Raw genomic sequence first — 17660 nt, forward strand, 5'->3', positions numbered from 1 at the left:
AAATGCCATAGATTAAAAAAATGGTAGTGTCTATTGATGACACAGGTTTAGTTACATCAAAGAGTTCTTAGAATACTGCAAGTGGATCCTGGTCACAGAATACCTAACTCATATTCCATACAGTTTTAATCCATTAATAGAAGATGGACATTAAACACTTGAGAAAGTGTAACTGTATTGTATTCTGGAATTAGAAATATAAGAAAATTTCTATTTGGAATCTAAAATTAAAGTCAAAGACTTAAATTTATACCAAATATTATGAGTAATTCTATCTTGGACCAGCACTACTAATACAAACTCTAAGTCAGATTTGCCCATACAAGTAGGAGATTTCTAAGATTGAGGATTTATATCAATTGGGAATAGAATTTCGGGATTATAATCATATGCGTCATTTAATTTCTTAAGAGAAAATATAGAATGACATGAAATGATTTATAGACCATTCATCCAATGATATGTTTTTAAAGCTAATTCGAAATGAATAAGCTAAGAGGAATTAGGATAATTTCGTTTAAAATAAGAATCCAACGATGCTTCGATTAGCGAAAGTCAAAGTAATCTTATTTATACAATCTTCTTGTTTCATATCGTAAAAATACTAGTCTAAGGTGTCATCAATTGATGAACAGCTAGATGTCGCATATACAATATTTATCTTTCGAGATCTAACACTATTATGTATGTCTAATGGTGAAAATCCACTAGGGATTTATCTCATTAGATAAACAAGCCAAGTTAGACCAACAATGAAGATTCGAAATTAAACTACAACTTAATAACAGAAAATAACATGGTTCAATATAAATTCATACACAATTCAGACATTATAAACATATAGCAAGTAGGAATGACAAGTGAAAATACTAAAACTTACAATCCTAAATAATTTCCAAGGTTTTTCAACAAACTGATACAGTGTCCCGTTTAGGCGAGAGTCAAAGCATCATCCATTGAATAGAGTTGTCAGCTCATCTAAAATGATAACCATTCTAGCAACCTTTTATTCGATCAAGATTGGAATTCAGCGTTGTCCCGTTTAGGCGAGAGTCAAGGCAATTCTATCTTATGAGCTTCCACCATTGTTTCATAATTTGCAAGTCAAGTATGGTCGCCACCATTAGGGTGATCCATACCATACAAAACACTTACAAACTACTTATCATGCGAGGTTAAACGGTGCGAAATTGCTAATGAACGTTCCTCCATTAGGGAGGATTACTCACTAAAACAAACGCGGTGTAAAACCCACAATGGAGATCGAATATCTTAATAATAATCAAGCTCATTATTTAAAGTGAGTTGTATTTTCTTTGATTCTCTTTATTTATTCTATTTATTTTCAATATATATTTATTTAATTAAAATTTCCAATTTAGAATGAAAAATTCCAAATATAAATTTTAATTTAATATTTATAAATTTTACTTAGATGGATATGAAAATAACATGAATTATTTCCATCTTAGTAATAATTTCCAATAAATATTTAGAAAAATATTCAATTTAAGTTGTTACAAAATTAATATAAATTAATTTACAACTCAAATTTAATTTTCTATAAATATATATTGCATTTCGAAAAATTAAAGTATTTAAGAATACAATTTTCGAAAATGCATGTTAAAATAAAAAATTAATCCTGGAAAAATTATTCTAATTTAATGTTGGCCCAAAATTAATTAATAAAATTAATTTACAACAAAAAATATAATTTTCCTATTTAATTAAATATATAAGAAAAATTTCAAATATTTAAGTATGATGATGAAAATCAACTTAAATATTAATTTTCTATTTAATTAAATACACTAGAAAAATACTTCAAGAAAAAAAAAATATCATCTATCTAGATTTTCCTTTGACTAATTAATTCAATTTCTAACAATATACTTTAATTCAATTTATTTTAAATTAATCAATAAATGAAAAAATCATTGATTTAAGTTGATCCAAGAATTAATTAAAATAAATAATTAATTTACAACTTAATCTATTTTTCAAGATAAAATTCGAAATTCTAGCATTTAAGAAATGCAATTTCGAAAATTGATTAATAAAATAAAAAAAATATATTTTGAAAATTATTTAAATTTAGTTGAAAAAATAAATTTCAACTAAAAATAATTTTCTATTTAGTTAAATGTCATGAAAAAGAAATATTTAAGTATGATGATAAAAATCAACTTAGATATTCAATTTTCAAATTAATTAAATGTATTAAATTCAAGAAATAAATAATTAAGTGTAGAGAAGGCTTAATTATTAATCTCTAGTTTAATACTAGGAAAAAATATACTTAAAATAAATTGTACCAAAATTAATTATATAAATAATTAATTTCACAATGTGTAATATTTTCCTATTTAATATTAGAAATAATAAGTAGTCTAGAAATAACTATCTAGAAAATATCTTATTTGACTAAGTATCTTTTCCACAAAATTTGAAAAAAAAATATCTAATTTAAGTTGTACTAGAAAAAATCTAGAACTTAAATATTTTTCAAATTTAAATTTAATTAAATATCAAAAATTAAGTTGTAACCACTTAATTTAAAAATATTCCATTTTAAGTTAATATTCGAAAAGATATTAACTTAAAAAATATCTAAAATATTCCATTTTAAGTTAATATTCGAAAAGATATTAACTTAAAAAATATCTAAAGAATCTTAATAACCAATTCCTAAAATTCCTCAACTTAATTTTGAAATTTGAAATTCAAAAGATATTCAGATTTAAGTTGGTTAGTTGTAGATAACTAAATATCAACTTAAATAGGAATATTTAATGAAAAATTTAAATTAAGCTCCAGAAAGAATCTAGATGGTTATAATTCTATATTTAATTAAATACAAGAAAATACATATAGTTTAGCTTAGAATAAAGAATTCTTTAAACTATAATTTTCTTAAATTAATTTCAAAATAAATGAAATTAATTATGTTGCTAATCAATTTTATTAGGTTAAACTAGTTTAATTAACCTAGTACAGTTGTTCAAATCAGGCAAATGGGCATTCACAATTGGGGTGGTTCATGTGAGGGGGTGCTGGGTTCAGTATGTCGTACCCACTTCTATGGCTCCCAACTCTCACACAAGGCCCAAAAGAGAGGAATTTAACCTTAATAAGAACAACTGTTATTAATTGAATAGGCCCAAAAACTAAATGGGCCTAAATAAATTCTATCAAGAACTATGATAATTTATTTTAGCAACAACAACCTATATGCATCTATAATCAAATTAAACACATAGGCTCACACAGGCACACTTTGGATGGGTCCTATCATGTTGCTAGGTCATACACAGATGAAAGAAGATTGTAAATATACTTGTTACAAATTATTAACTTGACCAAGGGAGCCATCAGATCATTAGATCTGGCAAAAAGTAACCATGGCTATTTGCAATCAAGTAATAATTGGTTTTGAAAACTTACATACAAGTTAAAACACATACTCCTGCAACAAGGTTAGTTGGATAGTTGGATGTAGGATTTATTTAATTTTAAATTAAATATTTAATTTCGAAAATAATTAATTAAATAATAAAAAAATTTCGAAAATTTAAAAAAAAAATTGAAAAAATTCGAAATTTAAAAAAAATTTAAATTTAAAATTAAACCTACAATTTTGAAAAATTAGGTTTCAACCAACCTAAATATCATTTCAAAAAATTTGCTAACTACTTTTAAATTTTAAATGTTATTTTATAAATAAAAATTAAATAAAAAATAAGAAAAGATAAATAAATATCTTTTTCAAATTTTAAATGTAATTTAAATAAATAAAATAACAAAATTTAAAAAATTAGCAAAATATCTTATATCATTTAAAAATTACATGATTATAAATATCTTATTTTTAAATTTAAAATAAGATAAGATATAATCAAATTTTAAAATAAGATAGATTTTTAAGCAAGAAGATAGATACTAATTCTATTCAAATTCAAATTACACTAATATCTTGAATTAAATTTAAAAAATATTAAATTAATTCAAAAAGATAATTAGAATTGAATTAGGAATAGTAATAGTATAAATACAAAACTATACCAAAAATCGGAAGTTAATTTCATGAAAAAGCATGAAAAATTGAAGAAAAACGAAAAAATTGTGAACTGTACGGACAGATTTGCGATCGCAGGAAAATATCAAGATGTACTCGATTTTTTCAAATCTTCAAAAATTCATAACTAATTCAAATAAAATTGAAATTGAGTTCTGTAAAAGGCTAACTTGCTTAATTTTTCCCATACTATCCAATAAAAATAATTCCAGAAATAAAATCGCAATTATTTTTCACGAAAATTTACAAACATCAATCAATCATCAAATAACACTCAATACAACATGATACCATCCAAAGAACATACAAACAATCGTTTTAAAGTCCAAATTTCTTGCAAGTAAATCAATTACCATGGCTCTGAGGCCATTTGTTGGAATTTATTTTACCAGGATCTTAGATCTACTCACAAGTATGTTGATTAACACCCTAAATATGAACTTTCTAAAACGATAAATTAAACACATATAAAGTTTAAGAAACCTTACATTGGGTGCAGCGGAATATAATGACTCCTTCCGTTCAGATATCTAGCCCTTGATTCCTTTCTGTAGCAGAGCATTATCAATATCCGAACCTGGATCTCTTTCTCTGAATCTTTGATGCTGAAACTCCTTCTTGCTGAAAGTCTTTCTTCACGATCTTCCTCACTATGATTGAGGTATCACTTGCTGTGTGTGGGCACTACTCATACACTAAGTATTTCGAAATATTGAAGAAGAAAAGAAGAGAGGGAGTGGTCAGCCAGATAGGGAGAGAGAAGGCTCAGGTTTTTCTCTGAAGGAAAAATAGAAAATTTTAGTGTAATTTTCCTAAAACCTTCACTATCTATTTATAGCATTCCACTAGGGTTAGGTTTGAATTATTTGGCATTAAAATAATGAAAAAATCAGTTTAAATTTCCTACAAAAGTGGCTGGCCCTATACAAGTGGATTTGGGCCTCACTTTTTGCAATTTTGCAGTTTTATCTTTTCTGCATCTGATTTTCTCAAAAACGCCAATTTTCTAATTCAACCATTTAAATGCCAATTCTAACTATTTAATAACTATAAATAATTATTAAATAATATTGTCATTTGTCATATTTATTAATTGAACCATACAAAGTATCATAATTAACAAATATGCCCCTATAAACTCTTTCTTTACAATTTCGCCCTTACTTAGTGAAAAATTCACAAATAGACATAGTCTAATTTGAGAATTATAATTGATTAATAAAAACCAATTACATGAGTCTTACAAGCAATATTATCTCAACTAGTGGGGGGACCATGGGTCTATATAACCGAGCTTCCAATAAGTAGATCAAGAATTTAGCACTAAAATTCACTAACTTATTAATTCTTTGCTGAATCCACGCATAGAACTTAGAATTGCACTCTCAGTATATAGAATGCTCTATATGTTCCACCATATAGACACATCATTAGTTATCCATTGTTATAATCCTAATTTGATCAATGATCTTCTATATGAATGATCTACACAGTAAAGGGATTAGATTACCGTAACACCCTACTATGTATTTTATCCTTAAAACACTTGACCCCGTATAAATGATATTTCAGCTTATGTGAAATGAGATCTCCACCATTTATTTTCGTTTGGTCAAGCTCGAAGGAGATCATCCTTTGCTTACTATTCGCCAGATAGAAGCTATAGATTCCATGTTTATGCTAGCGCTCCCACTCAATCGCACTACCGTGTTCCCAAAATGTACGTATCACCCTGACCTAAAAGTAGGCTTAACTAACAAATCAAAGAACACGAATAGCCTTTCAAGATTGAGCCTAATCATAACAGGATTAAGATTATTTGATCTAGGATCAACTAGGCGATATTGACTTGAATAGATATTACGGTAAGTTTAATTAAATCTAAGTCAAAGTTCAATATCGGTCCCTTCCGATGCATACTCCATGCATCCAACCTGAGCTTTACTTTAACCAATGTTCTGGAAAGAACATAGTATTTCTCCAAATACAAGTAAACTCTGTTGTAGATTATCATATCAGTAAAACCCTATGTCTGATAAATCTAGGAAACTTTATTCACATAGTCATGTTTACTTTCCAATGTGTTGACGGCACAATAAACAGGATCAAGTATGTGAAAAGGATTTCAAATGAATTTATACATTATGTACATATAATCATGAAATAAATCATGTGAACCATGCAACATTAAATGTTATTTCTGATCTATATTAATAAGTAAATTTGATTATATTGAAATGAGTTTTATTTAGGGCATAAAACCCAACAAACTACTGTTGGGAATATTTTACCAGGATCTAGATTTACTAACAAGTATGTTGATTAACATCCTAAATATGAATATCTCTTACGCAATGAAATTAAACACATAAGAGTTAAGAAAACCATACATTGGTTGCAACAGAATATAATGACTCCTTTCGCTCAGATCTCTAACCCTTGTTCCTTTCTGTAGCAGAGTAATATCAAGATCTAAGCCTAGATCTCTTTCTCTCCTTCGGGTTCACTACTACAATGTTGGCCTTTAGAGGCTGTTTTTTCACCCCCATTTATAAAAAGGGAAGCTAAAGGGTGTGAAAATACACGCTTTGTTCGAAATTGACATTTAGAGGCGGTTTTTTGATAAAACCGTAGGTATAAAATTGCATTATACCATTTAGAGGCGGTTGGGAAATAAATTTTTTTTAAGGCTTAACCCTATGGCGTCGGTTCTTTTATCTAGGAACCGACAGCATAGGGTACACGGTTTGCTGACACGTGTACCCTATGTCGTCGTTTCCTATAAAGGAACCGACGCCATAGGGTCGTCCAGGATATATATTCAGCTTCGTCTTCTTCCTTCCCACTTCACTCAGCAAACCCAGCAAACCAGAGAGAAAAGGAACCACAAAAACCCTCGCTGCAACCACCTCCGCCCCACCATATCTCCCCCATTTCTCAACCATTTGAGCCCATTTTTTATTAAATCTTCTATTTTCGATACTTAATAACATACACCTAAAAAGTTTTCATTTTTTACCCTCTTTGAGTGTCATCCGAACCCAAATAGAAAATTTTGGGTTTAAAATCCAGCCACCATTTTTTTGTTGAGAAAGCATTGAATCTCAACCTCGTTTAAGGTATAAATATTGTTTCTATTCATTTTTATAATGTACATTGTTTTACTTTTGGTTTTTGTAAATTATTTTTTGGGTTGTTTCATTTTATTAGTAATATTATTGTGTTGTATGTGTATAGTGCCGGGATTTTTTGCGGAATTGCTCGTCGGATTGCGGTTATTAGGTAATAATTTAAACCTCAATATATAGTATATATATGTATTTGTATATTTTATTGAATATGTGTGTATATAATGTGTGTATATAGTGTGTGTATATTTTTTATGAAAATAAATTTTGTAATTGTATTTTATATATTCTTTGTAATATATATATTTATTGTGAATGAGAATGACATTGGATCATTTAATTAGTTTAGAAATAAAAATTTTAAAATTTAATTAGTGTGGGATATAATTTTATTTTTTTGAAATAATAGTGTGAGATATAATTGATTATATATATATGTATGTATAATTTAGTAACTAAGTAACTTGTTACAATTTTTCATAACTAGTTATAAGTAATGAAATAATTAATTTTACAATTTCGTTGTATTTCTTTATATTGTAGGTTCAGCATAATTTTGTGTGTAGCGTATTTGAGCTTGTATTTATAGGTATATACTTTAATTAACTTTTTCTTATTATATAATTAATTATCAATGCATGTTAGTTGAGTTTGAATATCTTAAATATTCATCCGTAGTGAAGTAGGTTCTGCGAATACATGTACTGCGGTCGGATGGGTGGATAAATTTTGTATTGCTTATGTTAATTTGCTTGTTCTGTATTGTTTATCTGTTTTGTTTGTTATTTTAGGCACTTATAAAATTTTTGGGAACGTCTAATTACAGCCGTTATGTTGCCGAAATTTCGGTAGAATTAGGATAAATCTTACTAAAAAAATATTAATATTTACATATAACACAAATAACTAGTTAATTATAACATAGTAATAAGAAGTTAGGTCACATAAAAAATAATTATATACACATTTATGTAAACTTTTCAATTTTACCAATATTCTAATCAACTAAACAACCTATAACATGAACTAAACTAAAACGAGAATTTGAGTAATTTATAAATTAATATGAATAAATTGTGAGAAACTTCGTTAGTTGCATTGTGTAATTAGTAACTAGCTATAATTAGTTACTAAATACTGAATTTTTTCGGATAGAATTTTTGTTATGGATAAATCATGGATGCGTGAGGAGAGAGACACACTGCGATTTCAAGTAGGGTTCGATGCATTTTTAGAGTTTGCCTTAAAGAATTCTAAAAATCACGACCATATTCATTGTCCGTGTGCAGATTGTTGTAATGTATCTAAAGGGAATATTACAATGATTAAGGATCATCTGTATTTACGAGATTTCAATAGAAGTTATACTAATTGGTATTACCATGGCGAACATTTACCTGATGATCCATATCCATTAGGAAAGCGGGGGGTAGATGATATCGAGGGTAATGATTTCGATGATTATCCATTGGACTTGCTTAACGAAGCACAGGAGGAATTTCTTAATGATCCTGAGAAATTCGATAATTTTCTTAGTGATGCTGATAAACCCCTGTTCGATGGTTGTAAAAAACTAAGATTACCAACAATGGTAAAGTTTTACAACATAAAAGCAAAAAATGGAGTGAGCGATAAATGTTTTACTCAATTTTTAGCTGATTTTAAAGATATCTTACCATTTGCCAACTGCTTCCCGGAATCTACTTATGAAGTGAAAAAAACGTTAAATTCTATAGGATTGAAGTATGAAAAAATTCATGCATGTCCGAACGATTACATTTTATATCGTAAGGAGTATGCAGACATGAATTATTGCCCGACTTACGTTTTATCCCGCCATAAAGTAAACAAGAGTAAGGAGAATAGGAAACTTATCCCCCAAAAAGTGATGTGGTACATGCCTTTGATTCCGCGACTGAAACGATTATATCGTAGTGCAAAACATTCTAAAAATTTGATTTGGCATGAGACCAAGACAATGAAAGATGGAAAACTCAGACATCCTGCATATTCCCAAGCTTGGAAAAAAGTAAACTACATAAATCTTGAATTCAAATCTGAACCAAGACACATTCTTCTCAGTCTGTCTGCGGATGGAGTAAATCCACATAGATCTCTAAGTAGTCGTCATAGTTCATGGCTTGTCTTCCTAGTTATGTACAATCTTCCTCCCTGGTTAGTGATGAAGAGGAAATTTAACATGCTTTCTTTAATGATATCAGGCCCGCAACAAGCCGGACATAATATCGATGTATATTTGGAACCATTGATTGACGATTTAATAGAATTGTATGAGAATGGTGTTCAGGACATAATAGCTAATTTGCATTTTATGATTTGCAGGTTCCTGACCAGGGCATCTAAACTGTTCGACAGGAAGAAATGGAAAGTGTCTGATGTTGTGGCTCGGCAAGCGAAGGAGATTGAAAAATTAAAAGCCGAAGTCCAATCCCTTAAGCAGAAGAGAAACGCTGCCGAACAAGAGGAAGAAGGAGAGGTGGCTGGTGAGGCGTATGTTCCACAACCATACGCTCCTAAGGATGAGGGACAACCACAAACTTATATTGAGGAGTTTATTTCCCTCAACGACCAAGGTCTCCTGTACAATTTCGATGACCATGCGGCCCTTAATCAGTAAGTACATCTCTGCTCTGAAAACATCGACAACTTTGTGGCCCGAGCGTATTTGTACGACCATGTTGGTAAAATCAAAGTTCACTGTAAGGACCACGATGATTCACATGCTCGGATTGTGGTTTCGGAAATCCTGCAAGAGGACACTGAAATCCCAATCCCAATTGAAGGGTGCAGATATGTTAGGGACGTATCACAGATGTTCCTTCCTTGGCCTAAACACTTAACTCTAACAACCGAGGTAACTTCTCTTATAAATTAATTATTAGTGATTAGTGGAGTTTGAATATCTTCAATATTCAACCATATTGAAGTAGGTTCTGGGAATATATGTGCTGCGGTGGGATGGATGAACTAACTACTGTTATATATGTGTTATTTGTCGTTATACAGGCATGTTTAAAATTTTTGGGGGCATTCAATTACAACCGTTATGCTGCCAAAATTTGGGTAGAATTTGGATAAAATTTGATATATTATATTCCATTTTGTTTAGGGTCCACTCGCTCAACCGCCTTCAAGACGTGATGCGTCGAAGGGGAAAGCTTCGATGCTTTCTCCACAAGGCGGTGGTGCACAGGAAGATGAATTGTTCTCGGAAAAGAAGATGGCCTTGATCCCTAAATCGCTAAAATGGATGGTTGTTGAATTCCTGAACCTCAAAGATAAGCTTGATATAATCACAATTCCTGTACCCCGAGGATTCATAGCACCGCGTACCCAAATCACGTTATCTGGAGAGGATTTGCAGCAGGTTGCTACGTGTGACTTCATCGGCAACCAGGAAATGCTGTTTGGAATGATGTATACTCTTCTTTTATCTAATTAACCTTATATATCAAATTCTAGTCAAATTATTATAAGACACTAACACTTTTTTTGGCAGGCACCTCTGGGAGAGCATCAACGGTATGAGAAAAAATTTCAAGTTTTACGACCCAGAGCTTGTCGTAGTGCATGGGAAAACCGATGAAGAAAAGAGTCAGTCTTTTGACGATGCGGCAAGACGATTGGCTGATTGGTTATCATTAATGAATAACAACCACCAAATGTTCTTCATTCCTTAGAATATCGGGTAAACTCTATTTAATTCTTTAGTGCTAATTGTTCATTTCTATATTATGACTTCAAATTATTTTTATACTATCTTACTTATATTCCAATATAATTTTCTAGTGCGCATTGGACGCTAGTGGTGGTTACGCCAAAGAAAATTATCCATTTAGACCCTGTACGTGGCTGCCCAATTCCTGAAGAAATTACTCAAATGATCGGAAGGTAATAATTTAATGACTTCTTATGTAACAAATTTAAATTAACTAATGAATTGAAATGCTAATATAATTTTTCAAAACAGTGCATTCAGATATATAGGGGACACACATGAGTATCTTGGCCCGTGGCAAGGAATTTCACAAGCAAATTGTCCAAGACAACCTAAAAGCCAAGAATGTGGTTTTTATGTCTTGAAATATATGACTGACATCGTCGCACGTGCAAACCCCAATCGTTACATACAAGATCAAAAAGTTGTAAGTTTTAATTATTGATTATAGTATTTATTATAATAACAAATATATAATATACATATATATATAAACTAATTAATATAAATTTTTAATTTTTTTAACAGTTTGGGGGTAAGAAGCAATACGATCTAAAAACTGAATTGTTACCATTACAGCGAAAGTGGATAGAACGATTGATGGCGCTGATTCACGATGACGATTGAGGTTGAAAGGCCCAAGAATTTTTCTTCATTATGTAATTTTTTTAGATTAACTTGTAGTTAGATTTATTAACTTATTATTATTTTTGACTAATTTTACATTAGTGTTTGTGTAATATATATTTAATTACTTTTATGAAATGAAATTATGTACTTTAGCCAATTTTAAAATTAATTTAAATAATATTTAATTTACATTTCAAAAAATAAATATGTAATTTAAATTAAATTAAATAATATATAAATTAATAAATATATAATTAAAATAAATTATATAATTAAATTTGAAAAAACTGAAATCTGCTCACTTTTGGCGTCGGTTGCTACGCCACATATGGCGTCAATTATTTTCTAGGAACCGACGCCATATATACCCCTATAGCGTCGGTTCCTAGTAAATAACCGATGCCATAGGGGTATATATCGCGTCGGTTCCTCAAAACCCTTTAGCGTCGTCCTAATCAGCGTCGGTAGCGAATTTCGCGAAGACCGGCGCTGAAAGGGCTTAAAAACCGCCTCTAAAAGGGGTTTTTGTAGTAGTGGTTGGTTACCACTATCTTACTCACTATAATTGAGTACTTGACTTACGATGTGTGGGCATGACACTCTATCACTATAGGCTCGAGTATGAAGAACAATGAAGGAGGCAAAATCACTATAGAATGAACTCTCTCATCTACTAGTTGTCAGATAATGAAAACTAGATTTGGTAGGTTAAAAAGTCAAGTATTCAAGTGGATGAGATGAGAGCATTATGTTTCTTTTATAGTGTTTCAACTAGGGCTTAGGGTTGAATTATATGGATTAAAAAAGAATAAAATATTGGGCAAAAATTACTTAATGGCCGGCCACTTAAGGGGTCATTCTCTAGTTACAATTTTGCCACTTTATTTCAACCACTTATTCTTCTTTCAATAATACCATATTTTCCATTTCAATCCTATAAATGACAAAACTATTTATTTTATAATTATAATTAATTATCAAATAAAATTATCATTTATATTATTTATTAATCAGACCATGCAAAGTCTCTTAATTAATAAATAAACCCCAAACTCTCTTTTCTGCACAATTAAGCTATTGCTTAATGAAAATTCATAAATAAGACAGTCTAATTTTAGAATTATATTAAATATCTAATAAAATAAAATGATAAATAAATATTATTTTTCTAATTTTATAATTTAATTTAAAAAAATTACAAACTTTTGATAGTTGATAAAATATCTGGTTAGTTTTTAAAAAAATTATCTAGATTATTTTATTAAAATATATTATATTTTAGAATTTTAAATAAGGTCATTTTAAAAAAAATTATTTAAATAATCAAAATGTAAAAAATCTGACTTTAGATTTAAAAATGAGATAAAATAATTAAATTTTAAAATATAACAACCAATTAAGAAAAAAATGTAGAAATTATTCTTTTTGAAGTTTAAAATCTACTAATATCTAAAATTAATTAATAAAATAATAATTAATTTTTGAATGATAATTAAATTTGAGATTCAAAAAATAAAAATTTACATAAAATTTTACCCAAAATATCAAAATTAAATTCCAAGAAAAAGTATGAAAATTTGAAAAAAAAAATGGTAAAAAAATATATTTGGCTCGGATAGTATGTATTGCATACCATCCGCACACATAGATGGGGATGCCTGACCAAGAAACCTTGATGGAGGAGGCTGCGTGCATGATTTCTGCGCGCGGATAGGGCCTTCAGACAAAATCTTGATCGAGCATCCTCGGACAGGTCCTGTCTGAATGTGCGTCAAGACCGAGTGATCCTCGGGTGTGCATGCGCTTTCATAGGAGTGCATCCCACCCTAATTCTTTCAAAATTTCAAAAAATCATAACTAATTCAATTTAAATCGAAATTTAGTTTTGTAAAAGGTAAATTGCTTGAATTTTTCCATACTATCCAAATAAAATAATTCTAGATCGTAAATCCAATTATTTTTTGTAAAAAAATCGTAAATATCAATCAATCATCAAATAAAAACATAGATCAACATGAATCACATCCAAATCACACATTCATCATTTTTAAATCCATATTTCTTGAAAGTAAATCATTATCATGGCTTTGAGGCCAATTGTTGGAATATATTCTACAAAGATCTAGATTTACTAACAAGTATGTTGAATTATATTTTATAATCTAACACCCTAAATATGAATTCTTAAAATAAAAAAAACACATAAAGTTTAGTAAACCTTACATTGGTGACAACCGAATGGTATGGATCATTCCACTCAGATCTCTAATCCTTGTTCCTTTCTGTCGCAGAGTAATAGCAAGATTTGAGCCTCGATCTCCTTCAAGTGTTGGATTCTTCACAATCTTCCGCATTATAATTGAGTTCTTGACTTGATATGAGTATACATATACTCTATCACTAAAGGCTCAAAAATTGATGAAGAAGCGAAGGAAATTCGAAATAGCAAAGGAAGGAGGCTCTCTTTTTCTAGTTGTCTAACAAAGAATAAAAACTAGGTTATATCACTTATCTTAGGGTATGATAATGAGAGGCATATTATTTCTTTTATAGTATTTCATCTAGGGTTAGGATTCAAACTATATGGAATAAAAAAAAAGACAAAATAAAGCACTAAGTCACCGACCATAGGATGTGGACTCCACTAGTTATAATTTTACTATTTTATTCAACAATTTATCTTTTCTTTCACTTATGCCATATTTTCTAATTTTAATCCTATAAATGTCAAAACTATTTATTTAATCATTATAATTAATTATCAAATAATTATCATTCAACTTATTTATTAATTAAACCGTACAAAGTCTCTTAATTAACAAATAAACTCTAAAACTTCTTTTTTTTTTCACAATTAAGCCATTGCTTAATGAAAATTCATAAATAAGACATAATCTAATTTAGAATTATAATTGATTAATTAAAATTAATTTACTGAGTCTACAAGCAGTATTATCTCAACTAGTGTGGGGGACATAGACCTATATAATCAAGCTAATTTACCAAGTAAATTTTTAACTTATTAATTCCTCTTGATTCCACTATAGATTTGGCATTGCACACTTAATTATATAAAACACTCTATATGTTCCAAGATATAAATACGCTATTAATTATATATTGTTATAATCTAAATAATCAATGATCCTCTATAGATGATCTGCATTGAGCAGGGAGAAATTTACCGTTCTACCCTTCAATGTATTTTATCCTTAAAATACTTAGCTACATTTAAATGATATTTCAGTAAACTAATATAATTACTGAAATGAGTACTCCACCATTTATCTCTATTAAGCCAAGCTCGAAAGAAATCGTCATTTCACTTCTATGCATTTATAGAAGCTATAGATTCTTTATCTATGATTAGCCCTCCCACTCAATTGAACTACCATGTTCTTAATCTGTAAGTGTCAGGAAGATCCAATTGGTCCACTTTAATGAATAATTCAAAGAACATAAATAATACAATTGAACTAGAACCTAACCATCTCAAGATTGAGATCATTGATCTAAGATCAACTAGGTGATATTATCTCATATAGATATTACGGTAAGTTTATGATACTTTATGTAAGTTCAATATCGGTCTAATGCATGTAACAATACATTCAATCCAAGCTCACTTTATCAATGCCCTAAAAATGACATAACACTTATCCAAGGTGTAAGTAAACTACATTGTTGATCATCATTTCAGTAGAAATCCCGTGTACTGATAAATCATAGAAATTTTTATTTAATTACATAATCTTGATTATTTTCTACTGTGTTGATAATACAATAATCAAGAATATCAATGTGATAAGAATTTAGATGAATTTATAAATCAAACAAATGATCATGAAATAAACATGTGAACCAAATAATATATTAAACAAGTAATGAAATAAATCTGTAATGAATATTCAAGATTACATTGAAATAGAGTTTTAGTTAGGGCACAAAATCCAACAGAAGAAGGGACAAGCTTTTGAATATATACTCAGTCCTCGAGCACAACCTCTAACACACCCTGAGAGGCTGAGTAAACGAGAAGCCCCTACTCGTTACAACCAACCACGATCGACTTCCACATTCACTAGTTTTTTGAACTCAATCAAATGGTGGCCGAAATCAACATCAATCTGATTCCAGGTTAATGAAGATTTAGTTGGGGTCATAAATGACTCAGTTTGGCTTCTAATGACTGACATGAAGAGATTGTGCAACCTGTAATATTTAGGACCCCATCCTATAGAAATTAATGAACTTGATAATTTGTTTTGAAAGCTGTTTATTAATTATTTGTTCTTATCAGGTACTTGAAGGAACGATTGTTGTACTCTAATGGATTAAATAAAATATGTATTTTTAAATCCTTGTATCACTGCCACCCATGTCGAGAATACAACTGCCCGTTGTAAAGCACTGGTCGAACATATGGCCAAGACTGAGCCAGTTAAATGGGTTGTAGCCCCCTACAATAATAGGTAAGTAAATTTAAAATTAATAATTTCATAATTTATAATTCTACATATATATTATTATGCATTAATAATTTTACACATGTTTATTTGTGTAGAAAACTATTTCATTGGATGTTTGTACTCATTCAAGTACGTAGACGGTAGCATACTTGGATTCAAACAATGACGAAGTACCACAAGATTTAAAATCCATCATTAACACGTAAGTTCTATAACCCATATCATAATGTATAAGTGTGTTGTTTGATATTTTATATGTTAACTTTACTTTTTGTCTAGGTCGCTCAACATGTATAATACATTTACAAACTGGGGCAATGTTGGTCACATCGAGTGGATAACTCTGATCTGCCCACAACAACCAAATGGGAAATAATATGGATACTGTTGGAATTATTTTACCAGGATCTTAGATCTACTCACAAGTATGTTTATTAACACCCTAAATATGAACTTTCTAAAACGATGAAATAAACACATATAAAGTTTAAGAAACCTTACATTGGGTGCAGCGGAATAATATGACTCCTTCCGTTCAGATATCTAGCCCTTGATTCCTTTCTGTAGCAGAGCATTATCAATATCTGAACCTGGATCTCTTTCTCTGAATCTTTGATGCTGAAACTCTTTTTGCTGAATGTCTTTCTTCACGATCTTCCTCACTATGATTGAGGTATCACTTGCTGTGTGTGGGCACTACTCATACACTAAGGATTTCGAAATTCAAGAGGAAGAGAGAGAGAGTGGGTTCGGCCAAAGATAGGGAGAGAGAAGGCTCAGGTTTTTCTCTGAAGGAAAAAATAGAAAATTTAAGTGTAATTTTCCTGAAGCCTTCACTATCTATTTATAGCATTCCACTAGGGTTAGGTTTGAATTATTTGGTATTAAAATAATGAAAATGGCCGGCCATGCAAGGTTGATTTGGGCCTCACTTTTTGCAATTTTGCAGTTTTATCTTTTCTGCATCTGATTTTCTCAAAAACGCCAATTTTCTAATTCAACCATTTAAATGCCAATTCTAACTATTTAATAACTATAAATAATTATTAAATAATATTGTCATTTATCATATTTATTAATTGAACCATACAAAGTATCATAATTAACAAATATGCCCCTATAAACTCTTTATTTACAATTTCGCCCTTACTTAGTGAAAAATTCACAAATAGACATAGTCTAATTTGAGAATTATAATTGATTAATCAAAACCAATTACATGAGTCTTACAAGCAATATTATCTCAACTAGTGGGGGGACCATGGGTCTATATAACCGAGCTTCCAATAAGTAGATCAAGAATTTAGCACTAAAATTCACTAACTTATTAATTCTTCGTTGAATCCACGCATAGAACTTAGAATTGCACTCTCAGTATATAGAATGCTCTATATGTTCCACCATATAGACACATCATTAGTTATCCATTGTTATAATCCTAATGTGATCAATGATCCTCTATATGAATGATCTACACTGTAAAGGGATTAAATTATCGTTACACCCTACAATGTATTTATTCCTTAAAACACTTGACCCCGTATAAATGATATTTCAGCTTATGTGAAATGAGTACTCCACCATTTATGTTCGTTTGGTCAAGCTCGAAGGAGATC

At 29.7% G+C, this 17660-nt stretch overlaps 1 protein-coding gene across 1 annotated transcript; it reads left to right on the forward strand.

The window, feature by feature from the left end:
• The first annotated feature begins 9184 nt into the window (after window positions 1-9184).
• On the forward strand, window positions 9185-11144 carry LOC133035007 (uncharacterized). Its single transcript, XM_061110650.1, has 3 exons — window positions 9185-9287; window positions 9846-10081; window positions 10337-11144. The coding sequence occupies exons 1-3, from the start codon at window positions 9185-9187 to the stop codon at window positions 10667-10669; spliced, it is 672 nt and encodes a 223-aa protein (XP_060966633.1). The 3' UTR covers window positions 10670-11144.
• The last annotated feature ends 6516 nt before the right edge of the window (window positions 11145-17660 follow it).

Source organism: Cannabis sativa, chromosome 1 (assembly GCF_029168945.1).
Source record: "Cannabis sativa cultivar Pink pepper isolate KNU-18-1 chromosome 1, ASM2916894v1, whole genome shotgun sequence".
In the NCBI taxonomy this organism is placed as follows: domain Eukaryota; kingdom Viridiplantae; phylum Streptophyta; class Magnoliopsida; order Rosales; family Cannabaceae; genus Cannabis; species Cannabis sativa.